Genomic DNA, 27,288 nt, shown 5'->3' with positions numbered 1-27,288 from the left:
TGTGCAGCTGCAGCATCTTCCTTTAATCATCTTTATGTCGGTATTTATACACTTCCCAGCAACCCAGGCAGACATGCATGCTGTTCCTGAGACATTTAACATTATAATCAGTCTTGAAGGCATCGTTAAAATTTGCACACCACCTAACAGTCGGTAGCAACCATCATAAGCCAGAAAAATGCAAGACTAAGTTGATGTGGACAGCAAGTAGGGTTTAGAGAGATTTTCCCATCCTGTAGTTGAAGTGTGACAGTTTTGATCCCTAAAATGCCAATGCTTCAATCATGATGAGTCGCTTCAGCAAAGATATTTAATCTGCTTTTGGTTTCTTTTCTCTTTTTTTCTGCTCAGAAAAAGTACGTCAGCAAAATCCCTAAACTGCTTGATCCGTACAGTCATGACACCATAAGAGGAGATCAGAAAGTCATGTGCACTGTGGGCTGGTTGACGTGAAACAGCTGTCAAGTGTGGTGAGACTCCACAATGGCAGCGTCCTCTGATGTTCCTCTTCTATCAGACAAAGCTTCTTCTCATGACTGACTTTCACTGAGTGCGAACCAGGGGATGGGGTTAATTATTACAAAATGATCGTTAAATGGGATATTCAACGAGACAGAAGCCTGTTTGATCCTAATCCTCGATGTGGAGTGTTGCTTAATCCCGTAAACTCAGACCTTGTGAAACTGTGGTACAGTTAAAAGGTTTTAGCTTGATGTAACTGCTGTATACCAGTGAATTTTCACTTCTGTTTCCCACACAAAGATGAATGAAATTAATTTGAAGATATGCGTGGGTTGGCCCAGCCTTCTTTCACTTCTGTCTCCAATCTGGAAATAGGAGTGAGGAGTCACACTTACAAACTCACTTTCCTCATAGACAAAGAAGTGAAACTTTATTTGGATTGTTCCCACCCAAATTAGTGCAGCACCATAAATGGAAGTGCAGAGTCTCTGGTATATTTGAAACTGAGAAAGATATACAGTGCATATACAGAAATGATTCGATCACTGGATTGATTGGAGGACAAAAAATCAAATCAAATCAAATAATTGTGTGTGTGACATTCCTATTTACTTGGGCATCTTTACCTCTGTTCACCTCTTTCTTTCAATTTACTGTGTTGTTTTAAAATAAGTAAACACTGTGGCTTCATCTCCTTATTTGGAGGAAATTAAGCCACAGCAGTTCAAACCACTGTCACACTCCCGTTCTCCACATTTTTCACTTCATTATCTACACTGTTGTGGCAATGTGTGATTCCTCACTGTGTGATTTTTAATATATTTCAGTGGTTTGGCAATTGAGAGGGTAATGTGTATGAAACAAAGCGATGGACCTGTATGTTCCTGGTGTTTAATAATAAGTAGTCGATTCAATTCAACACAGCGGGACAGTTTAAAATGATACCCGGCAGTCAGTCATGTTTCCATCACTTCAGACATTACATTGACTTACATTCATTTCCTGGAGACTTATCATAACCTTAACATAACCCTAAACTAACTTTAACTTTAAACCAAGTCTTCACCCTAAAATTAATGATTTTGTCTCCATTAGGGAGGCAAGTCCCCACAACATGACTGCGTAAACAGATTTACATCCCCACAACATGAGGAACACGTCCTAGACCACACACACACACACGCACACACACACACATACGCATCAACAACTATACGTGCTTCAACTAAGGTGCATATTTTAAAGTGCATATTGGTTATCAATAATAATAGAGTACTGGACACCCAGCAGTGGAAAGTGGGGATGTGATGATGAGTATCGTACATAATGTCATTTAATCTTATAAATACAGTGTAACTGTGTCATACATACACACATATAATAAACCTATAATTAATTTTAGAGTGATACCACACAAATATCAGTTAATAAATACCATAAAGGCAAGGTGAATTAATATCGAGTGCCACTCATCTTCAATCCCATTGGTGGATGGCGCCACCAAGTGGTTAAAATACTCAATGACAGATGGTCAGATTGCACCAGAAACTCAAATGTCATGTCATGAAGCACTTCTGTAATTTCAGTTCATAAGAATGACAACCACTTTAAAACAACCAAGCAACCAATCAGAAATCTGTTTTCACTGCTGTTTTATTGTCACTTACCATAAAAAGAGTTTCCTACCTATATTTTAAATGGCTTATGGTTATACTCCTACAATATAACTATGGTATTTATATGTAAAATAGGCTATTTGTGTGAGAAGTGAGTGTCTGGTAGCCTATAGCAAGTTTCTGTGAATTTAATCAGATATGTAATAGCTAAGGTGTTGGTTATTGTAGGAGATTATTTTTAATCTGGAAGTCTACATGATGTCTGTGTGACATTTGAGTGCTGTGATAAAATGTTAATCTACAATAGTCTCAAAAAGGCGGATGTAGATCTGACTAATAAAACCGCAGCCAGTAGTGACAGAAAATTAGGCTACTGTTTCTCTGCAGTAGGAAGTAAGCTACACCGCTATTTGTCATGCTGCCTTTCAGTACTATCGGACATTCTGCAATTACTATCATATCAACGAGAATGTCAATGACTCAGACAATGGGATTTTAATTTATAGATTGTATAACTGATTGAATGTGTAGATGACGATAAGTAAAGGGATAGATTCATGTTAAAAAATAAGCTGCTAAAAGATGTTTATTCAATCGTTTAGCTGTATTCACCACTGGTGTAGCTAAATGTCGGAGCTTTTTGAGGACACATGAATGCATCCTGAGCTCCCTGCTGGTCGGGCAGCTCCGCCGTAAACAGACGGTGTTCAAACACGGGTGGATCCGACCAAACCCCAGACAGGCTCCAGAAAACACGATGGTAAGACCGGAAATATTCTCTGTAAACTTTCTTTAAAACTTGTACGTAGTTTATGTGAAGTCCATGTGGTGTTTGTGTTTGTTGAAGCCTTCAGCTTCACTTCGGCCTCCAACAGGAACAGTTTTACCTGAGTCACAAAACAAAAGAGAGCAAGAAGTCGAGACCAGGAACCAAAAGGAGTCGTTGTGACACTAATTTAAGTTTACAGAAATACATCAGTAACTCTGTTATATGCCAGTTACATGATGTTTTTGATTTCGCATTTTTTCCTTTAACATTAAGTTATTAAAAGTCAACCAAACTGTGTGTTTTCCAGCACTGAGTGAGCATCTTCACACTCTGAGTTCAACAGTCTTAAGGAGGGACTGAAACTTCTCCACTTTCTTCAAAGTGAGACAGCAAGGTGGGTAAAAAAAACTTCAAATCACTAAAATGAATATCTGCTGGGTAAAACTCATCCTCAGTCTCTAGGGCGGTTTACATGACATGTTCACAATTTTTCCAAGTGTGTCCTAAAGCAACAGTCAGGTGTTCATATAAACACTGAAAGAGGTTTTCCTCGCTGTAATCATTCCTCCTGGCTATTAAAAGATCCCCTTCAAATGTGCTCTCAATGTAAGTGATGGGGGCCAAAATCCACAATGTGTCCACACAGTCATTTAAAAGTTTATCTGAAGCTTATATGAGGCCTCAGCAGTCTGAGTTAGTCATATCAAGTGGATATCTGCCACATTTACAGTCTTTTTAGCATCAGATTCCCTCTTTGTGTTTCCACAGACAGTGTTTCCCTGTTGAGCTGCGGTGGAAGTATAGTAACAAAAAGAGGGACTTTGGCACTAAAAAGTTGAAAGATATCTACTTCATTTGACTCATTTGTACAGCTGAAGCTTCATATTAGCTTCAGATAAACTTATAAATACATTTTTGCACAGAAAGAGGCCCCAGTCACTTATTTTGTATTCTGAAGGGATCTTCTAATGGTCAGTATGAACAGGATGAATGATTTTATGGCGAGAAAAACCTATTTCAGTGTTCATTTGGGCACATGACTGTGAACCCGCCCTTTAATCGATTATGCATTTCTAGTGACCACTGCGTCATTATCTGCACTGAAGCAGCCAATAGCTGACATTTTGTGCAGAGAGACAGTATTTATCAAATATGAGCCAGACATTGCGAGTGTGCTGCAGAAGGTCAGTCTTAAAACTAAAACTCACCACTGACATCAGAATACAGATTTTCTGTGAGCTGTCCAAAGAGAGTAGATTGCAGCACACATAATGAGGAGAGCCTAAAGTACACTGTTGCAATTGATTTAATAAAGAGAAAAATTCAAGAAGGGAATTTGTACGTGCTTACCCCACTTATTTCTTAATTCAGTGGACTTTTACTCCTGGCTAGAGATTTAATATAAAGGCAAAGTACAAACCTTTTTTTTGTGTTGCCCATGTAGTAACTTACCTCACCAGTTCAGCCAGAGATCAATAGAAAGTGAAGACAGCACAATTTTACAGCTTTTATTTTATGTAGTCGTTGTTATGGAGAAACCTCTGTATTAGCAGCTATGGCTAACTAGTCTGTTAGGTTTAAAGAAACTCCAAAACGGACAATCTGACAAACATATTGGTCTAATTCCATTTCGATGAGTCATTTTTTCAGTCTCACCGATGACTCAGAGTCATATAACTCTCTAAGTGAGACTCCACCCTGTGTAAGCACACAAGTCATGTACTGCAAGCTAAATGCTCTCCCTAATGCTCTGCACACAGGTCCTCTCCCGTTTCTACAATGGCCACCCTCGATGTCAGCGACATCCACACCTTCAGCTCGGAGCTGCCAGCCATGTTTGATGGCGTGAAGCTGGCGGCAGTGGCTACCGTGCTCTACATCATCGTCCGCTGTCTGAACCTGAAGAGTCCCACGGCATCGCCAGAGATCAGCTACCAGGACACACCGCTCAGCCGCTACCTGCTCAAAGCCTGCCCGTTGCTGACCAAAGAGTGAGTGTCTATTAGTGTTTATTCACACTTAAAAGACATGTGATGAAACTTGGACTGGCATGGGAGTGACTTGCATTTGAAACCTGTTGGATAGGTGTGTCACATCTTGTGTGTGTTATCTTAATTTTTCCCTGATCATCTGGTGAGTTAACAGTACAGGCCTAATTATACACTTCTGTCCTACAACAATGTAACAGGAGGGTGTAACAGAGCTTTGGACCCATAGTGAGATTGTCATGACTTGAGAGACAGATGAAGAATACAGTGGATTTTCATTAGCAGAATGATCAGAAAAAAATTATTATTATTATTATTATTATTATTATCATTATTAACAACAACAACAATAATAATAATAATTTATTATAATAGTAAGATGAACTTGAACTGGTTTCTCAGATTTAGACTTGTGGACTTGACTTGATTTAATAAGTCAGACTTAATCTTGGAGACTTATTCAGGAGCCTGGTGGTTCAGACATGAACTTAGAGTTGAACTGGGACTCTCATTGATTTAACTGGTTCCCTGAACAGGACTGTTTTCGCTGAATGTCAGAAGGATCCACTTAGTGACTGTAAACTACACAAACAGCTTAAAGGTTGAGTAAACCTAATTTTCATGCTTTAAGTGTTGTGTGGAGAAATTAAGATCGTATATAAGATCTTCATTAGACCATTAGTGAGACTATTGTAAGGTAGTTTGTTATTCACATACAGTGAGTACTTTTCAAACATGTCTGTTCTGCACTTACAAAAGATCTCCATTTTCTTAGAGATCCTGTTGATGAATTTGAGTTTCTGTAGTTGTCAGTCTTTTATTTATCTTTTCACTTGTGCCGGAGGCCCTGTTGCTAATTCCCGGGTGTTGCTGTTACTTGGATTTGAACATGAACTTGGACTTGTGGGCTCTAGACTGAGACTTCATCTCTTCAGATCTGGGTTTTACGTGTTTTCAAAGCTACACTAAATCCTGTAACTTAATATCTGATTGGCTCATGATCCACTTACTACATATACATGGAAATAAGGTGCCTTGAGTTACAAGATGATATTAAATGTTACAGATCATAACTTATCAACACTAAGAATCTACAGACATGCTAGTAATAACATCAGTAGTTTACCATGCTAACATTTGCACTAAACAGGAAGTACAGGACAAATTCAGATTTTGACCTGATACAGGCACTAAAAGGAAAAGCCAGAGGATCACCAAAGTTATTACAATTCATCCTCTGGGCATCATGGATATTTGTACAAAATTTCATGGAAATCCATCCAACAGTTGTTACATTTCAGTCTGGATCAAAGTGGTGGACGGACCAACCCAACAGACAGACTTCTGACATTGCTATCTCTAGTGCCATTCTGCTAGTGCGGCTAAAAACTAAGTGACAAATAAGGAATCTACTCAAGCTCAGTGTGTTGAAATCCATCTCAGCTGCCTGAGCCGCTCACTTAAATTGTGCCCTATGGATTTGTCTGTCACCTCTTAGAGCTGGAGTTGTATTTATGCCTGTCTACGTGTTAATGATCTTAACTAAGACTGTGCTGAAGCATCTTCAGGGTAGATGTTACAGCGCTGTTATGTAATTCGGAGCTTGTCCTTCTCTTCAGATACATTCCTCCCTTGCTGTGGGGGAAGAGCGGTCATCTCCAGACGGCCCTGTATGGCAAGATGGGACGTGTCAACACTCCAACGCCCTGCGGAGTCCGAAAGTTCCTCCCGATGCAGGACGGGGCCACAGCGTCCTTTGACCTCTTTGAAGCACTAGGAGAACACAGCACAGGAGGTCAGAGGCAAACAGCAACCTGTTTCCATGTAAACATTGAAGCAGCTGTTTTTTCTGCATGTTTAGGATTTAATCATCTTTAAAAAGCTAATTTTCCATGAAAACTTATCTGATTGTTGTTCTGTTTTCTGCCATTATTTTGGTGTCTTTCCCCCTGAGTTTTATGTGCTTGTTTGGATCTCGAGTACATCAGCCTCGAGTAACAAGCAGCTCATACTATGCAAGAGCAGGAACGCCTCTAATCAACTCCCTTGAGGGAGAATGGCATGCATTTCAGCAGCCAATTAAATCAACACAACCTCACATGACATCCATTTTCACTCCCACAAATGAGCCCACTTTGTATGTTTGTGCATGTATTCCCTCTTGCGTGTCTGTGTGTGTGTGTATGTGTGTGTGTGTGCGCGTATGTCAGATGACATTACCATGGTAATCTGCCCTGGGATCGGTAACCATAGCGAGAAGAACTACATTCGGACCTTTGTGGATCACTCCCAGCGGCAGGGCTACCGCTGTGCTGTCCTCAACCACCTGGGGGCCCTGCCCGACATGGAGCTCACCTCCCCTCGCATGTTCACCTACGGTAAATACACAGGGTGACTCAAAAAAAACAACAACAACAAATGATTGCATGCTGTAGCCTAAAACATAATGGTAAAGTTTACATCACTCCATTTTTGATTTTGGTTTGGTTTATGCTGCTTGATTACACAAATTTAATTTATTTTCTAGCATATTTGGCAAAGCATTAAAAAAACTATTCCAGAGAAGTGAAATAAAGTAAAAAAGAAGGTTTGAATCTGATCGAGAACACAGTCAAACTTGCAGCACAGAAACATGTTAATTAATTTTCATGCTTTAAGTGTTGTGTGGAGAAATTAAGAGCGTGTAGAAGTATATAAGATCTTCATTAGACAAGGTGGCAGCATCAAAAAAAACCCCATCATCATAGCATATTTCATCCAAATAGGCTTTTTTCAGAGGTCTTATTTCAGACTTAGGTATTTATCAGCGCTACTACAAAGTGTCTCTCTTTCGTTCAGGTTGTACCTGGGAGTTTTCAGCCATGGTGAGCTACATCAAGCGAGCTTTCCCCGACACTATGCTGGTGGTTGTGGGCTTCAGTCTGGGAGGAAACATTGTATGCAAGTTCCTGGGTGAGAACCGATCCAACCAGGACAGGGTGCTGTGCTGTGTCAGCGTCTGCCAGGGATACAGTGCCCTCAGGTTAGTTAAACAAAAGACAAACCGGCGGACTGAACCAGGACTGGGCATGTTTGTAAATGCATTAATAAGGATAGATGACTGGTTCTTCAGTTTGAGCCACTGTTTTAAAAAAGGCACTGTTGTGAAAACCTGTTTGTTTAATGAATATAAACGTTTAAATTAAATGATTTATTATATTTTTATGCATGTCATCAGCTTTTCTTAATAGTATGATCTCCCATATCTCCTTTTTGTCAACTATTGAATAAAATATGTAAGCTAAAAGGCTTTAAGAGAAGTGTAAAACTATTATTTTTTAAATCCAGAGCAACCTTTTTTAGATTTGATCATAAAAGTTGGTGACCTTGAAGCTTTTTTTGAAACTATCTTATAAGTCAGGAGTGTACTTCCACATTAGTAAGTGTGTGTGTTTGTGTGTGTGTCTAGGGCCCAGGAAACTTTCCTTCAGTGGGACCAGTGCCGGAGACTCTACAACTTTGTGTTGGCGGACAACATGAAGAAGCTCATTGTGTCACACAGGTGGAGAAACATAACAACACAACAGTTTCTACTGTTACAGATTAACAGTTCATGACATTATCATTCATCAAACAGCTGCTATACAAAGTTCCTCTCCTCTTTTTCAATTCCATCATGTATGAATCATTTATGAACTCTAAACAGCAGCCTTGCTTTGGATTCTGGCGTGTGGTCATAAAACAACAACATTTAGCTTGGGTCTCGCTTTATTTGAGATATATTGAGGTTTTACTCTACATTAATTTTTGCAATTGTTGGATTTCTGCAGCTAGAAAATTGTTGACACCACACCAAGATAAATGTTCATTGGCGTATCTGTCCAGTAGAGACAAGAAATCATTCACAGATGTCAGACAAATGCTGAATAATGGAGCTAAAAGACTGATTACAGTATAGCAGCCATAATAAAGAGGTTATGGCCCATTACAAAAAGAATGCCCTGTTTCGTCTAAATATCTTTATTATTCTCTTCAACAGGAGCAGTTTGCTCAGCTTGAACTCCAGCAACATTGGTGACGCAGACTTCAGCAAACTGTACGCAGCCACGTCTCTGATGCAGATCGATGACAGCATCATGAGGTGAAACCGTGTTAAATTTGGATTTTATGGGGCTGTTAATGGGTCTTCAGTGGTTATCTCTGTTACTAACGTTTTTGCACGATTTGCCCTGCAGGAAATTCCACGGCTACGGCTCTTTGAAGGAGTACTACGAGAAGGAGAGCTGTGTGCACCACATCCACAAAGTGAGTAACAAATGTGTAGATGTTTACTATAGAAACTTTGAGGGCATTACTACATCTGCTGCTGCTCATACTACCATAATACTTCTTCTACTAGTATTACTATCACTTTTACTTCCAGGACTTTTGCAGTATTTGGATTTAAACTACTACTGATTCTAACACTAATACCTCTATTACTACTGCTACATTTTTTTGCACTACTGCTTCTACTGCTACTGCAAATACTACTCACTGAATATCTGCTTACCATCACTACTATAACTGCTACTCTGAGACTAGTATTTGAGCACCACCGCTGCTACTTTTGTTATTGTTTTGTGTTTTTAACATCTTCAGTGTATGTAGTGGTTTTGACTTAATGCTTCACGGTCAGTTCGAGGTGTTCTTAGATCATTTACCTTAAAGTTTAATTAATTAATTTCAAATATTACTGCTGCTAAAGTCAATCCAACTGCTTCTGATGCTATTACTTTCACAATGTCTACTATTTGTTTTGTCCCTGCTAGTATAATACTATTGCCTCTACAGCTCTACACCACTTACTAACCTACTTCTAGATCAACCCCTACTAATACTACTGCTGCTGATACTACTGCAGTGCTACATGTTTTACTGGTATTTGTACCACCCATCAACTTTTTACTTTTATAACTATCAGGACTACTACTATTGCTAATAGTGCTGCTGCTTACTACTGCTACAGTTACCACTACTGCCTCTACTACTACTGTAATGTCTGCATACTATTACTTCTGTAAATACTACTGTGAGGCTACTAATTCTACTACTGGTTCTGTAAATGTCTTTAGTTAGTGTTTCAGCTCTTAACCAGGCCCATGTGTTCTCAGATAACTCATCTAGTTAAAGTTAAGGTAGTTTACTTTGGGGAAAATGCTTATTCGCGCTTTTATTTTTTTAAGAGTTAGAAGTAAGTAAGTATGGAGTTAAAAGCAGGAGGCTATTAACTTTGTTTAGCTTAAAAACTGGAAGCAGGAAGAGCAGCTAGCCTCGGTCTATTTCAACACCTTTTATGGTCACTAATTCACATGTTGTTCTTCTTTTTTTTTTAACACATACTTACACAACAAGCAAATAAAAAGGAAAACGTGGGTTTAGAGGAACTTGTGAGGTGTGATTTCTTGACAGACAACAGTTTATCTATCGGCCCAGTACTTCTGCACAGTGACTCCACTGGTTGCCTGGCAACCTCACTGCCCTTGTTTCTCTCCCTGAACCACAAATAGTTTTATTACTGTTTGTGTACAGATGAAACAAATGAGACACAAAGTGTTATTCAGTGAGCTGTAGACATGCTGGGACATGTATTTTTATGTTTGCACAGAGCCAGGGTAGTTGTTTCATTTCTTTATGCTAAACTAAAGCTAATCACCTTCTAGTTCTAGCTTTGAAACACATGAGAGTGGTATCAACCTGCTTATCTAACTCTTGGAAAGAAGGTGAATAAGCAAAGATCCTAATATGTCAAACTATTCCTTTAATAAATGACTGAATTAATGAAACATAAATACTGCTTTTACCACTGCCACTGCTGAAGTTACCTGGCCTGCTACTGCTAATACTGCTACTTCTACTAATACTGCTGCTAGAGCACTACTAGAGCATCTCCTACTAATACTACTACTACTGATGCTGGTCCTAACAATGTAACGGTGTATAACCAGACCTTCTTAAGTCACTCATAAACAAACTACTCTTTTGTCTTCCAGGTCGCTGTGCCTCTCCTCCTGGTAAACTCCGCCGATGACCCGCTAATACATCATTCACTACTGTCTATTCCACGCACACTCTCAGGTTTGTGTTAATAGACGAGATTTACTTATCATTGGTAGTTAATTAGAAGTATATGAGGTTTTACGTGGTGCTCATTACTACAGCTGTTATATATTGCTGTTGTCTTGATATTGTGGCTCTTTGAATACAGTAATATCAGATATGTCATACAGTTTTATCCCACAGGATAAGCCTGTTATGAGTGTACGCTTCACATTTTCAGTTTCAGTGACTGTACAGGAAAAGAAATTGAAACCCTTGACACGATTCAAAATTGAAAAAAAGAAAAATTCAGCTAATCTTTACAGCTGAAGTATGTTTGTAACAGTAAAGAAAAGCCTTCATCAGGGTGATGAAGAGACAATCAGAAAATAGGTCAAATGTTAAAGCAACATATAATAAAACAAAACTATATGCATCCATTGATGATAAATCATATGAACTTATAATAATCATTGGACCTTATAAAACATGAATATAACAGTATTTGCTCCTCGTCTGCACATCTATTCATGCAGCACCATGTGGACAGTTAACGAAACTGTTACTAAGAGGTTTTAATGGCACATATTTTGTTTGTTGTGCATATTTTGAGCATTTCCTAGAGCCCGATACCTACGACAGTAAAACTTTGTCCACATAGTGATACGACTCGAATGAACCTGTTGTCCTGCCTTCCTCCGGAGCCGGACACTGGAGCCTCGGAGTCTTAAGTGTTGATAAAGTCTTGTCGCAGCTATCTGCTCAACACCACCCAGCCCAGACAGTCTTGTTGAATTTTTCAGGGCCATGTGATCCGCCTGAGCTGTTGGATTATATATATAGAGCTGTGTGTGTGTGTGTGTGTGTGTGTGTGTGCGTGTGTGTGTGTGTGTGCACGTGCGTGTGTGTGGGGTGGGGGTGAGGAGGGGGGGGGGGATGCAGGCCACAGCTTGCTGCCTTGTCTTGCCTCAGCAGGTCACATGCATTGGCCCCTGAGTGTGTAAATTACTGTGTGTTATGACTTAGACCTTGACAAGTGAAATCCAAAACTTGCCCTCTACTTGAAGATAACATGGATACACAAGTTTTTTTTATTTCTTTTACTTTTCACCTCAAATAGATTCAACTATAATTATTTGTTCAAGGTCCAAACTTTCCAAATAACAATTTCTTGATGAAATTGTTTTTGTTAATAGATTATTTTTGATCATCTCCAGTTTTGATGATTTTTAAAAGCTGAAATAAATGATAATACTTCCCTGTATAGACGTCTGGCAGAGAGGAGGAAACTCAAATAAAATTCACTGAATAAAAACCGTATTGACTCAGGCTTCAGTTCCTGAAAATTTGGCCTTTCTGAGAAGAGATTCGGGAGATTTTGAGATTGGATGAAATGATGTTGCATCATACAACACTTGAATTAAAAGTAAAAGTCACAATGCTGGTTTTAGTGTCTAGTAGAAAACCCAAATATTGTTCTAGTTGATTGGGAGCAACTTTAGTGTGTATATGTGTGTGTGTATCTACAAAAAAAGTGATTTGTAAGAGTGTGTAGATGGTTTAGAATAACAGACAGCGAAAGCAGGATTTGGTATTTTGGTAGAAACTGAACATCTTGACCACTGACTTCACGGTTATTTATTTTAACAATACGTCCACTTTTAAAGCTGGCAGGCTTAATTATTTACTTTTGCAACAAAATCAGGGCGCCTTTAATTACTGATTGGCTGGAGATTGAACAAAAAAACAAAGGACTGAGTGCTCTGCTGCATCAGCATCTGCCAGGTGTACAGTGAGCTTACGTTTTGCAGGAACCTGATAGTCCAGAGGTATGTTATAAATGGTGCTTCAGTTTAAGCACTGAAACAGGTCCAACTTTTCCCAAAACCTTTCAAAGAGTGCAGAATCTGTAAACATGGTAATTATGGTTGTTTATGCCATTATAGAGTAGCTACACTTAACATGTGTGTGCTTCACCCTCACACCAAAATATCTTCTGAGCTCACTGTTGATTTTTTGAAATTCATAGTTTAGTTCTCAACTGAGTTTAAATCATCACCAGTGAGATGGGAGGAGTTTGTCTTTGCCAGAATGTATTACCACCACCATTAGTCATTAATTTAAAGGGGACATATCATGGTTTTTGTGATTGATGCTGTTATGATGCCAGATGTCTATAAAGTTCTAAAACTTGAGGTGAACGCATGTAAAGACGCCACCTTCAAGTCAAAAGCCAGGGCTTCAACCTGCTCTTAACACTTTGTTTGCAGAGTCAAACTCACGTCAGATTGTTCACTCATGCCCACAAATGGACATCAGTTTCCGTAGCCTTTGTTGCTAAGGTTGTTCAACGGGTTGTTCACGTTGTCCACTCGCATATTTCAGATCAGAGTCGGGCTCAAACATGTATGGATGCGTTAGGAAGTTAACATTTTAAGTAAAGAACAAGTGAAATCCTACTACTGTTGTTTGTTTACGTAGCCTCCAGAGCTGCCGGGGGGCAACTTCTGGAAACTGACCAATCAGAACAGAGTGGGCTCATTGGGAAGGTGGATTTAAAGAGACAGGAGCGACAGATCGAAAAGGAAATTTGCATATGTGCCCTTTAACCAAACTCCATAAAGCAAAAAAAGTTTGATAATAACATTTAGACCAGTGACTGTGTAATACAACACAGCCATTGTGCTTAACCTTAAATAATTAACTAACTTGGAAGCTCTATGCAGTTTTTATCTCTTTATTCTCTGGCTGCACATAGATGATATCATTGACCCTAATTGCTCTTATCAACCCCTGTATATAAATAACTTAGGCAACAGTTTCCAACAAACAAACTCAGATAAGCAGCGTTTTACGTCAGCTGCACAGCACTAGATGACAAAGCAGTAATTAGTAGGAAGTTGAGTAGTAGATGTTTTCGTCAGTTGGTGGAGTAAATATTTGGCTTCTCAGGTAACATGAAATACGTCTCCAAGAGAATATTCTTGTTGCTCTGTGTTTGCTGTATGTGTAAGTAGGCAAATGTTTGCTAACAAATTAGTCATGTTAGGCAACTAGATAAGACGATGTGTTGTGCTGTGTCTTTTTTTTTTACTGATGGAGAATTTCTGCACCCTAGTGGTTAACAATCACTTACTGCACCTTTAAATAAGCCCATTTTAGAAACAAAATACTGTAAATGAGCCATTTTATTTATGTAGAAGAGGCATTTCCATATTTTTAGATGATATTAGAGCCAGTGTTTCTGTCAGGAATTGTGTGCTTAGGTGAGGATGATTTGTTGTTTTACATCTTGTTATTTATTGGCCAAAATATGCACCAATACTGATACATTTGCACTTGGTCAGCAACCCAACCAGCCCCATTTTTTTTTATCTGTTAGCACTCATTAATCAATAACTCCAATCTGTGTCAGAAGCCATTTAGATGGTTAACTGAATCAGCAGTGAAGTAGATGTGAGTCATGCTTTTACTGAACACATTGCTGAGGAAAAAAATAAATGGTCTTACCCTCTGTCTTTCTGTCTTCCTCTCCAGAGAAGATGCCCAACGTGATATTCGCCCTGACCCAACATGGAGGCCACCTGGGCTTCTTCGAGGGAGACGTGCTCTTCCCTCAGCCCCTCACCTGGATAGACAAGTTTATAGTCCAGTACACGGACGCCATCTGCCACTGGGAGAGGAACAGGCTGGACTGCCAGAGGAGCAGCCACCAGGGCACGAACTCTTGCCTGCAGAGCACAGGGGTAACGCTCAGCGGGTAACACCTCTCCACACACGTCTGGAGACAAAACAACATATCAAAAGCAGAAATACACACAGGCTCATACTTCTGTATCTGCTTCTCTTCAGTACTTACGGCCTTACAGTTCATTCTGATAAATATAGGAAATGTAAAAACCTAAATTTAGAGTGGAAGTGGGGGCACAAAATCGCAAATTACATATTACAGATATAATAAGACCTGAGCGCGTCATATCACACCATAGTGAATTGTTCCTTCCTCTTTTGTAACGAGTTCAAACTTCGCCCTCTGCTGGTTTTTTTGGCAGCTGTTGCTTCTCTAGTCTGGACAGCAGAGTGATGCTGTTGTTAGGAAGACTTAATGCTTAAAATAGAGGATAATTATGACCTTTTCCTGTAGAAAGAAGAGAAAAGTGAAATGTCCCAACATAAATTACCACTGAAAGGTTTCCCAGATACTCAGGTATTCATAAATCAAACATCTAGTCTTAAAGTGTGTCATCAAGGCACCGATAAAGGTTAATATATTAAAGTATATAGTTTTTTTTTAAAAATTCTTGCTCCCTAAAACACCATATTTACTCCGAGCATATGTAAGTGCCTTAATATAAACGTGAGTCTGCGAAAGATTTGAGTTCTAGTTTCACTTGGATCATCGAGCTGCCTGACATGATTTCTGGTTTATAGTCGGTATTTTCAGCTTTTGTTCGGGGGTCAACGTAAAGTTTTAATGGTACTTTCTGGTACTTGTAAGGGTACTCTTATTTTGCATATTCTTTGACACGATGTCGTCTGTTTCTACTAAGAAACAGAAAGAGAATCGTGCTTTCTTATTGCAGGAAAAAAACCCAACAAATTTTAAATAACCAGTTCGGTTCGTGGATGTACGGTTGAGCGTCTTTAGATTTTTCTTTGCATTTCCATTGCGTTTAGTGGACCATCAGCCTGCGTTGTTGCTGCTGACCTTTTTGAAATAAAGGAATCAGGTTGTCAGGCTTTTAAAGAGGTTTAAGAATAACAAAAGAAAAAGTGATAGTTTTTTATTTAATGTTTTTGTTTTTCTGGCAGTTCTTTTCTGTGTTGTTGAATGGAAATATGCGGGCTTTATACATACTAGCTTTAACATTGTACTGCTTTTGGTCAACTTGTCCCATTCCATGAATTTCTCCACAGACCCTTAAATCCAGCAGGTAACAGCAGTTATTACTGTGATGCCTCCTGCTATAGGATGAGGATGGTCAGGTGGTTTAATTCCCTAAACGCTGTTGTGGACTCTGATTATTAGCTCAGTTTAGAAGTCTACAATCCAGGGCAGGAGATACTGGAAAACTTAACTGAACTTAAAAGGGTTGTTCAGGACACATTAGGGTCAAAAATGTTTGCAAACAGGAGAGAGGAAAGTGCAACTAGGACACAAACAGGAAATGTTTAAAATGAGAAATCCAATTTTGGACTTTCGTTTTATGCACTGACTGGTCTTTGTGGTGTATTATTTTACGAAGTTACTCAAAAAGTGGAAAGTGGACTTTAATGATCGATCTGCTGCATTCTGGCCGACGCTTCATTCCTTAAAAAAGGCTCATGGCTTTGGCTCAAATACGTTAGAGGTCTCATATTAGTTAACACTTTGAACAAGGACTTACTGACGAGTTTCATAAGTGTCTGAGGTTTTTTGGGGGTTTATTTTAAGCTGCTTACAGTTACTTGCCTAATAGGTGGGGTTGCCTATTTAAGACAATAAATACAGTGAGGAGAATTCAGACAGTGAAACATTTCCTACATAGAAAAACACAAAAAGTAAATGAAGACTACCACATGAAGCTTACCCCTGTTGTGTCTCATGGTATATTTCAGTTATAAAAGTACTCATAAAGGTTGAAACATCAACGAAAAATAAAAGAACACAACTGAGGTGAATCTTGTGTGCAGAAAGGTTTTGTTTTCTGTAAGTGTTTGTTTAGCAGTTTGGACCTTTCTCACTGCAATATTGAATATTACCTGTGGTGTTCATGTAAATGCAGTGGACTCTCCACCCAACTTCACCTAGCTTAAAATGAACTCTATAAGGTTATTTACAACTATTTGATTCACCTCTGTTCAGTATCTTTTACATGCATGTCTTATTTCATCAAAACAAAAGATGTAATAGTACTTAAAGGACCAGCGTGTAGGATTTAGTGGCATCTAGTGGTGAGGTCGCAGTTTGCAACCAACTGAATACCCCTCACCTCTTTCAAGCATGTAGAAGAACGTACGGTGGCCATGAAGGCTGCAAAAAACATGAAAGACCCTCTCTAGAGCCAGTGTTTGTCTGTTCTGGGCTACTGTAGAAACATGGCGGGCTCCATGGAAGAGAACCTGCTCCCTATGTAGATGTAAAGGGCTCGTTCTAAGGTACCAAAAACACAACCATTCTTAGTTTCAGGTGATTATGCACTAATTAAAAAACACTTATGAATATTATATTCCGTTACTGCAAATAGATCCCCCTAAACTTTACACACTGGTCCTTTTAAATTGTCAATCTTCCTGTTAAAAGCCCAGTGCAGCCTGCCGCTGCTTGTGCAATATGTCCTAACGGTTACGAAATGGACCGTTTTGCCTGCACTTTACTGTCTTTACAGTTGCAATTGTACTGTACGGCACTATAATGTGTATTTGCATATGAGTGTGAGATTTATAATCTAATCCTAGTGTGTTTTGCTTTGATGTGTTACACAGTCATCTTATTTTAACTCACACAATAATAAATATTTTTCACATACATGCAACTTATTCCAGGATTCCCTTTTTTTTTTTCTTTACGTGTAAATTAATGCAAAGACTACAATGTACATTTATATACAGTTTATTGTACATTTATTGACATTCTTATTGGTGCACCAGGTAGCACAGTGGGTAAAACTTCATAATATTCATATTGAAGAACAACCTAAAAAACACATGAAAGACAGGCACTTGTTGGAATATCAGCCTTGTACTTCAAGGAGAGATGAGGGGCAAGTGAGTGGAAACTGAGAGTCGAGGCCTGAAGGTGTTAAAACAAGCTGTGTGGGTGAACTACAGTACGACCCAAACAAAGCATAATTTAACAGAGGAGACAGAGAATCTGAAACAGTCTCAACATGGGTTTTTAATGAATATTTTACTGTTTTTTTTTCCTTCATGAAATACCATTTAAAAGGCTAAAATGTCATGCTATTTTACATTAAATACTACCTTCCAGACAGCCACAGGTTCTCATTCCTTTGAGTTTGGTATGAAAATCAATTTGCAAAAAACTTGAAAGTGTCTGAAAGATAGCTAATTGATCGCTGTGAACATTTCAACACTTTTATAAATCAGAGTTATTTCATTGTTTCTTGCAGTTGTGAGCATGTTGATCCCTTCCGGAAAAACTCAGAGATCCAAGATTTTGTGAATCAGCTGCTAAAAAGCAGAACTGACAAAAAAAACCAATAAGCAAACGTGGGTGTTGAGAAACAAATTTGCTCTTTTTGTGTTAATGTGGGTTGCTGTTTGGCAACAAACTCTCAAATCTTGAATGTCAGAGCTTCTTTGAATGCAACGACGAGGGAGCATCAAAGCAGGTCCTGCCCAAAACTGCTTCACTGAGCTAAAATAACACAGTTGACCAAAAAAGAAATATAAAGGCACTTAAATGTTCACTGTGAACAGAATGAATGAATTGTTTATTCCAGGCCAGTTTGAAGACTAGGAAGGTTGATTTTCATATTATACTGGTGTGAAGTAAAATATAAGTATATGTAGTCAGTAATTAATGGTTTAAACTTGAAAATGTGCCAGTGCCTCCAGTATGTAATGGGCTTTGGGCATCAAAGCTAAAACTGAGGAGCTGTAAGGTGTTAAAGTAGTAAATGGCTCATACAGAAGACTGTATAGTGGTGTACTGATTGAGGGTGCATGGTTTCAACAACTGGAAGTGAGACTGCCTTGTTCCTGTTTAACTGTGCTATGTCAGGTCCCTGGAAAACAACATAAATTGAACTTCTCACACACTCACGACTCTCATTCTTAACTTTTTTTTTTTTTCCTACAACCACACAGCTAGATTGGGGGGTTTGAGTCTCCACAGTCTATGGGGTTTGTAATGTTTAACGGCTCTCAGCCTCGTTGGCAAAGGGGGACGGAGGCTATTTAGTCGAACAGCTTGGCTGCTACGGCCTTGCCGTCGTACTTGGAGCCTTTTCCATCAAACTCGGAGGGAAGGATTTCAGCGTCAAACTCCTTGTAGTAGTTTTCCAGCTCGTCTCCGTGGACGAACACCTAGGGCAAAGACAGCAGCTGTTAGAGGCGTCACAGACTGGGAGGTATTTCCAGCACCCATTTATTTCATTGGTAAATAAGTGGTCATTTAATTTAAGCGGTTGTTTATAATACCCTGAGGCAGGAAGTCTTAATAAACCCACTGTTATACAGAGAAAACAGATTAAACATTCATTGCGTAAACACACCATGAAGCTAATTTTAAAGTGGCATTTTGAGTATTATGGGTATTAGAGTCAGCGGCCTACAGTCAGCTCTACTAATCATAGAAAAAAATGCAACACAACAAGTTCTGGTACATGAAGGATTTTGAAGCAACACACTATTTGAAAGATGCCTCAGGATCTTTTACATCACTTCATCTTTTTTAAAAAAAACCTTTTACTAATATCAGCGTTCGTTTTACTTTAGATTCAATATGTTTTATCTGTTCTATTAGATTATGTTTCCCCTTTCATTTTATTCACAGTACCAGTCAAACGTTTGGACACACCTTCCCATTCACTTCAATGAGAAAATGTGTCCAAATGTTTGACTGGTACAATATATTATGTTATCATTGGGTAGTTTAATCTATTTCATTCTCTGTACTTTTAGTGGCCTGATTTTATTTAATTCCATACAAAGTACTTTGTAAGATTGTTTTAACAAAGTGCTTTATAAATAAAGGTTATTAGTGTAGTTACAATGCTGGCAGGGAGTCTGGAAGTGTCAGTTTGTATCATGTTTATATGCATTTTCTCAATTTAATTATGAAAGTCCTGCACTGAAACCAAAGTATAGAGAGTTTTCTTTTTGTTTTAACTGTTTTTTTTCATAAAATTATTGTATTTCATAGACTGAAAGAGCAGCAGTAGTCACAATGCAACTCACTCTCTCTAGCAGCTTGCTCTTCATGAGTGGTTTGACCACGTTGTAGGTGGTGGTGAAGTACCAGGGCTGGTGGATGAAGTGCACAGCTTTGAAACGAGCAGGGAACGAATCCTGGTGGGACAGAAAGAAAGAGACAAAAAAAAAAAAAACATCAGTGAAGAAGAGTCCTGCAGAAAGTAAGAGGAGGCTTTACAGCTACAGGACATTTTCCAACACCAGTTTCTAGAATATCCATCTCTCCCACCCTCTAATCTGTCTGCAGTAACTGACTAGTCCAAAGCAAGAATTTGTTTCCCCCACCTGCAACATGTCCACCATCTTCTTGAGCTCGGTGGGTTTGATTCCTGACGCCTGCTGCATGGTGAAGCCCTTGAAGTTCTCAATGATGCAGAACCCGTTGATCTGAGTCTCCTCGTTCTCCAGCAGCTTCTCCAGGATCACACAGTAGGCGCGCAGGATCTGAACACACACACAACACACAAATCTACTCTTTTATAACCATTTAAATGAAAAGTAAGTTTGGGAATATGTTTTCCTCGTGTGTATTGTGAGATATGTGGTTACCCAGAACCACTCACTGCACCTCATCGAAGGTGATCTCCTCGTAGTCCCAGTTCTCGATGTTGAAGAGCAGAACTATGCGGCCGTATTTGTCTCTGCTCTGCAGGATCCCGGGGTAACCGGCCTCGATGGTGCTGCGTACGGCCTCTGGGGTCAGATTCTCAAACAGCTCGGGGTAATCCTTCCTGAAACGCACGTAGCCTGGATAGAGACACAGGAGCAGATTCAAGGGTCACACCCGACTGTAAATGTGGCATTTATTGGTATCAAGTACTGACTGGTCCTGTCATCCACTGCCAACATGATAAAGGTCCCTCTAGCAGCCATGAAATCATTGTTTTCATTTTAATTTCTTAACACTTTTGTATATTAATTGATCATTTAAAAGCCAAATTGTAGTGTTTATCATATTGCTGAAAAGGTAGATCAGATCTCACTGTCTTCAGGAGAAGCTGATGCACCTAAAACTATTAAATCAGGTTGTTTCAGTGTCTCATGATGATCTAAACAGTTTCAAAGGCTTTTACATACTGGCAGTGAAATGTCTGGTGCAAAACATAAAAATCACTGTGAATTATTATTATTATTTTTGACACATTAGTATATCTTTGTGTCATTTGAAACCTGTTTGTTAAAATTATTTTCACTTTGTAAATTAGCTTAAGTCTGCTGTCAATTTGAGGACCTACCCTTCATAAGCTCGAAGGCTCGGGGCACGTCGTACTTCCTGGCGCGGATGAAGCGGACCAGTATACTGTCTGGTTTCTCCCCGAAGGTGTCCTGCACCCCCTTGGCCAGTTCATCCCCTGCATCTGCCTTCTCCTTAATGATTCCTCGCAGCTCCTTCACAGCAGACACCCGCTTCTCATCTGTCTCGTTCAGCTCGTCCTTGGCCTGGAGGAGCCAGAGCAGACCGTTAATAGCTCACAAACTTAGATACTGAATCTTTGGTTTTATACATTTTAGGTACATACTGTAAAAAGTAAATGAAAAGTTATTTATTAATGTTGCATTATAAGTAAAAGTCCTGCATTTAAAATCCTACTCAAGTAAATGTACAGAAGTATTACCAGCTAAATTTAGTATTAAAAGGAACAGTACTTGTTTTGCATAGAATCAGGCTTTGACTATATTAATTAGCCTCCATTTTATAAAGTACATCATTAATACTGATGAATCAGTGCACAAGCAGCATTTTATTGTTATTATTTGATCTTCGGGACTTAATAAGAGTCACAAGATAAATCTAAAGGGACTGTGAGATGATACTTTGTGTAGGAAAGAAGAGACACTGATTTTATGTGAATTTAGGAACCGTTGGTTTAATCTTAAATAATAATCTTAAATAATAGGTAAAGCTGTCAGATACATGTAGAAGAGTATAAAGTACACTATTTCCCTCTGAATTGTAGTGGAGTAGAACTACAAACTAGCAGAAACAATACAGTACAATACTTGAGTGAATGTTGACAGTAAATACAGTTTACTAGCTACAGTTAACCAGTTAACATAGCCAGCCTGTCTTCATTTGCATGTGCTTGCTGATTTTGCACGATTAACTCTTAGAAAAGAATGAGACCATGAACTCATTTGATTTCTGTTTTTATACTATGTTTATGTTTATTTTAATAGATCATTAGTGACACAGTACAGTGATTAAACTCTATGTTTTTGTGTCATGATTTTTCTGATCTGGTGAAAAAGTGAGAACAGGTCTTGCTACCTTCTGCTTGGTGTGGTCTGGCAGGCTAGCACAAGGTCCAAACACTGGCCCGTGGTCCTTGACAGTGAGACGCTCCAGCTTGGCCCTGAGAGCCTGCTCCTCCTCTGACACCATACGGTAAGTTCCACTCTGCAGAGAGAGAGAGGTCAGTATTAATGAAACAAATCACTGCCCTGGATCAGGAGGCACAAACATACAGTACAGCTTGTGAGTCAAACATGTCTGTCATGAGTCAATTTACAGGAGCAAAGGAAAAACATTACCTTGTGTGATTTTTTTGCAAAAAGTGGTGTGCTACATTACAGTACATTTTACTTTCGTTGTAGGATTTTCAAGGGACCACATGGTGCAGACGTTTTACGCTTAAGTTAATTTAATAAGGTACAAATTCCTCTCAAAACTGCCATGTCATTCATTACCTCTCATCCAACACTAGCTTGCTTTAGTCCTGTGTAAACATAGTACAGTACATCTTATTTCTGCACTAGTTTATATATCAACAATTAGCAGCATTGTTGCTGCTAACTTTACCCTGTTAACTGAGTTTTCAAGCCACAAGACCTGGGTATCATCTAAAACATCTCTGATACTTGTGTCTATTTGATACTTGAGATTCAATAAAGAACTTTCTGATACCTTACTTAACATTTTTTAAAAGAAAAGCCTTTTTTCATTTAACAAAAGAAGCAAATGTTCGTAGATGTTGAATGATGTCTCAACACAAGCAGCCGTATTATAACAACACAATGAAGCCTTGATAAAGTCTAAAATTGGCAGAATTGTGGTTTAAATATCTAATTAATGAATAGAAAAGACCACAAATCTGATCAGACATTCAATGCAAACATAATAAGATAAGTAACTCATATTAGGGAGGAGAACAGCTTTGGTCGTAAGGGCCGAGACTATTTCTGCTTTGTTATACTAACAGGTAACTGAAGTCAGAGTAATGCAACAGTGAATCACATATTGCAGCTAATTCTCGTTGGCTCAGTGACTTGAAACCTTTCAGCAGGCTGCTGCGCTATTGGCCACACCTCAATAGACTATTTCCACAGCGGAGAGTTTATCATAGCGGGAAAGGCACCGGTGTAATTAATATCATTAATAATGGATTAAGTCCATGCAGCTTTGCCAGTTCCAGGGCTTTGATATTACGGATGTTGGCTCACTGGTCATGATGGCTCAGTGACCCTCATAAATGGGACGGCTCTTCTATTAATCTTAGAAGTCATACCTGTGCTTTTCCTGGAATTGCACGTCAACATTTCTACTGTAAAACTTGACTTGATTATGTCACAGCAGATGTTTTTTACAGTTGCACACCTGCATAGAAACAACTTTTTTTTTTATTACTCTTGCACTTTGCTTTGGTTAAAAGCTAAAAGCCTTTCTGTGTCAATATAATTCTCTCACAAGACTTGGTTATACTGTGTGAAGTTTAAAACTAATCCACATGAGACAAAATGCCTGTCCACCGGTAGTGCAAGACCATAATCAATAGTCCTCAGTGTTTTGGTTAATCTCCCTCACATGAGTCCAGTAAAGCCTGTAAATACACAATAAGGACTACTAGTAGACCTGACGCAGGGATTAGCAACTGTTGACGGCATCCATAACAATGGGCTTTGGTCTTGAGAAATGTTGAGCTGCGGCTGAGTCCACGTTACAGGAAGATGAATGGGTGTTTGTCTTGGAGAAAGTTATGAGGAGAGTACTGCTTAATCACAGACGCCCCCTCCTACAGCTCGGATTGAAGAAACGTCGGCACTGATCAGTTTTCTCTTGGCACAATCTATCCAAAACAGTTTTGAAAATAAGTAGAAAATGCGTGTACTTACGACAACAGCCATGTCTTCTGCTCTTTAAATCAGCTTTGTACAGTCTGGAGGAAAACGGAAGGGAATTTCGTGATTCACATGAATCCTGCCAAAACAATTGACACACTGTACTCCACATTAATCCCTCTTCATCCCGCCCTCTGTGCTATCACAGGGTACTTTGATTGTGCTATATTTAGCGCTTGCCCATTCCTAGATGGTTCAGCAGGAGATATAAGGTCAGCAGTCTATCGGTTTCATAATCAACAGGCTCACACTCAAGGTTTTTCAAACTTTAACTCTTAAGTATCATGCTGATGAATTCTGTAAATGTCTATAAATTGAGTATTTATACAGAAGCAGTAAATTATACAACCACTTAAAACTTAATGTTCCCTTAAATCTTCTTTTATATTTAAACTAGATCTTTTTAGAGATTTTCCACACTGTCTGTTTGCACTATATGCAGCAACTATTTTGATAATTGATTAATCAATTCTCAAGCAAAAATATGAAATATTACACATTCCAGCTTCTCAGTTGTTGGGATATTTAATAGTAAATTAAATATCTTTGGGTTTGGACATTGGTTAGACAAAACAAGCAATCTGAAGACATCATATTGGCCTTTAAGAAATTGTGATTATTCTAACTACACTAAACATTTTATAGACCAAATCATTAATCGAGTAAATAATGAGCAGATTAATTAATAATGAAGAGAATCACTGGTTGCAGCCTTGACTTAAATTAAAATATAACACAATTATACTGAGTGAAATACTCAAATTCAAGGTGACATTTGTGAGCTGCAACATAAATGTAAATTCTCAAACGTTTCTTGCATTTGGCATGTCATATCGGGCATCTTTGGAAACATAAACTGTTCATCCGTCTCCCACACATTGAAATTTTGCAGCTAGCCTCTCTCGAATCAATTAGTAGAGACTAAAACATGTTCCACCTGCTATACTTTATCTCTACAGCAGATTTCTAAACATCACTGCATCACACAGGTATCCGACTACTATAACATTGTATATGCCACTCAGTAGACTCAATATCCAGAGCAGCAGCACTATGAGTGCTTGTATTTTTAGGATTGTTGGACTCAGTGGGAGCCGGTATTAATCCAACGATGCACCTACTGAGCGAGACTTGACCAACAAGTCTTTTAATTAGATTTAGCACTCAAATACATTAAGATACAAGAAAGAAATTAAGTTATGGGAGTCAAAAGCAGCTACAAATCCACTTTTTTTTTGGTTTCATGCCACTGCACAAGATAATACCATTGTCTCTGGTCAAAATCATCTCCATCAACAACATGAAGGGCAACATTAGGACCCGGAGGAGCTGTAGAGTTTAAGAGTTGTACAACATCCAAGGCAGAAAAGAGGCGGAGGAAGCCCCTCAGCAGAGGAGGCCGAGCCTTACCTGGGGCAGATGTGAAGTCGCTGATGGGGAGTCGCAGGGGTCTGTGTGGAGCACGGTGGAGGGCACCTATGATTTGTAGTGTTGGGATTAGTGGCGTCACACCAGATTACACCCAACAGATTTCTGTTTCTTTTCAATCAGCATAAAAGTGGCAGAGGGTGGGAAGAAGGGGGGGAGGAAGGGGGGACGGTGACGGTGTTTGGCCAATGGTGAAGGTGCTCACATGACCGAAGCAGGGTCAGGACACATTTTGAATGATGTAATGTTGTAATGTATACACTTTTAGGTAAGAAGTGGTTTAAGGGAAGGAACAGGCAGGATTGGAGGGATGGGGAGGGGATTGGATTGCATTCCACGGAGACTTGGATGGAGTGAAAAGTGACCATTGTGACCGTTGATTCCTGGTTTCATTACTGCAACGTGAACACACTCGGGTGAGAGGAGAGGTGGAGCTTGTAATCAGGCTGTTTCACATGTTTAGAGGCATAATGGTGGAAAAGTGTTCGGTGTAGTTCTGATATTGTTATGTTAATAACTGAACCAGCAGCAATATTATCTTAAAGGCAATGCTGTAGTATAGAATTAATATTTCTGGCAACAGGAATAATTTGCTTTAACTAGTCTTTAAAGGACAGATTCATGAATTTTCAAATATGTCTGAAAACAACAGTCAGGTGCTCAAATGAACAATGACACAGGTTTTTATTGCTGTAATCATTCCTCCTGTTCATACTGGCCGTTAAAAGATCCCTTCATAATGCACTTTCAATGTAAGTGATGGGAAACAAAATCCACAGTCTTCCTTCTGTGCAAAAATGTATTAAAAAGTTTATTTGAAGCCAATATGAGGCTTCAGCCGTCCAAATAAATCAAATCAATTCAATTTCTTACTTTAGTTCCTGTCTTTTAATGTCAAATTCCCTCTTTTCATCGTAGCTGAACAGGAAAACACTGTAGGTCGAGACACAAAGAGGGATTTTTTTTAACTAAAAAGACTGTAACTGTGGCAAACATCCACTTTATTTGACTAACTCAGACGGCTGAAGCCTCATATTATCTTCAGATAAACTTTTAGATATATTTTTGCTCAAAACGAGGACTGTATGAACAGGAGGAATGATTACAGCGAGCAAAACATGTTTCAATTTTCATATGGGCTCCTGACTGTTGTTTTAAGACAGACTAACCTGTCCTTTAACTTGCTCTTACATTCAAAGATATCACCAATATCACATATACATCTTTTAAAGTGTGTAATCAAGTGTTTGTCTCTATATGTGACTATAAATTATATTCTACTGGCTGCTGATATCTCATCAAACAGGGACTAACAAAGCATTTTGGGCAATGTATTAAACTTTGCATGAACTCTAGTTCTAGTTAAATTCTGCTGCATATTTTGGTTTGGAGGAGGAAGATGTGGCATCAAAGTTTTCTTATTTTTGGAACATAAACAAGCATAAACAAGCTCAAATTCCTCTGCAGTTTCTTAGTAGTGGTGTAAGCACAAAAGGTTACACCACGACTAAGAAAAGAGACTTAAAAACAAGGAATAAAACAAAGAGAAAGAAAGAGAAAAGAAAACAAAGCAAAACAAGAACAGAACAGGTTCAATCGGTCGTCTGCTCTGGACATGCAAGAAATACTATAAGATCTTTAAAAGTAGAAATCTGTTTAACTGAGGAGGAAAGCTTCAACATATATCTCCTCTGTGTTCATAAACCTGGTTTAACTACGCACGCACACACACACACACACACACACACAAGCACCACCTCCACCACAAGTATTTGGATTTAGACTTAAGTGCATTTATATCAGTAAACATGGACCTTAAACTATCCGCAATTCCCTGTGATCAGATTAGTTCTTACACACATTACATCTCAGCGAGCATAATGACACCGTGCATGTGCCAGTCACCTTGATAGTCGCACAGTGGACTGTGTGC

At 38.9% G+C, this 27,288-nt stretch overlaps 2 protein-coding genes across 2 annotated transcripts; one reads left to right on the top strand and one right to left on the bottom strand.

Annotated features, from left to right (window-relative positions):
- Nucleotides 1-2,745: 2,745 nt before the first annotated feature.
- On the top strand, nt 2,746-17,411 carry LOC121897936 (monoacylglycerol lipase ABHD2-like). Its single transcript, XM_042412738.1, has 11 exons — nt 2,746-2,838; nt 3,155-3,241; nt 4,608-4,838; nt 6,455-6,630; nt 7,046-7,213; nt 7,674-7,857; nt 8,284-8,376; nt 8,854-8,955; nt 9,050-9,119; nt 10,847-10,931; nt 14,430-17,411. Exons 3-11 carry the CDS (start codon nt 4,627-4,629, stop codon nt 14,654-14,656), a joined length of 1,317 nt encoding a protein of 438 aa, XP_042268672.1. The 5' UTR covers nt 2,746-2,838; nt 3,155-3,241; nt 4,608-4,626; the 3' UTR covers nt 14,657-17,411.
- Nucleotides 15,188-25,393, bottom strand: rlbp1b (retinaldehyde binding protein 1b). The gene is made up of 8 exons (XM_042412740.1): nt 25,338-25,393; nt 23,922-23,965; nt 22,081-22,209; nt 21,047-21,251; nt 20,380-20,558; nt 20,097-20,255; nt 19,797-19,907; nt 15,188-18,923 (listed from the first exon to the last, which is right to left on the bottom strand). The coding sequence occupies exons 2-8, from the start codon at nt 23,931-23,933 to the stop codon at nt 18,795-18,797; spliced, it is 924 nt and encodes a 307-aa protein (XP_042268674.1). The 5' UTR covers nt 23,934-23,965; nt 25,338-25,393; the 3' UTR covers nt 15,188-18,794.
- Nucleotides 25,394-27,288: the final 1,895 nt, after the last annotated feature.

The sequence above is a fragment of the Thunnus maccoyii genome, chromosome 5 (genome assembly GCF_910596095.1).
Source record: "Thunnus maccoyii chromosome 5, fThuMac1.1, whole genome shotgun sequence".
Lineage (NCBI taxonomy): Eukaryota > Metazoa > Chordata > Actinopteri > Scombriformes > Scombridae > Thunnus > Thunnus maccoyii.
The sequence above is the reverse complement of the archived record's forward strand: the minus strand, read 5'-3'. Positions and strand labels throughout refer to the sequence as shown.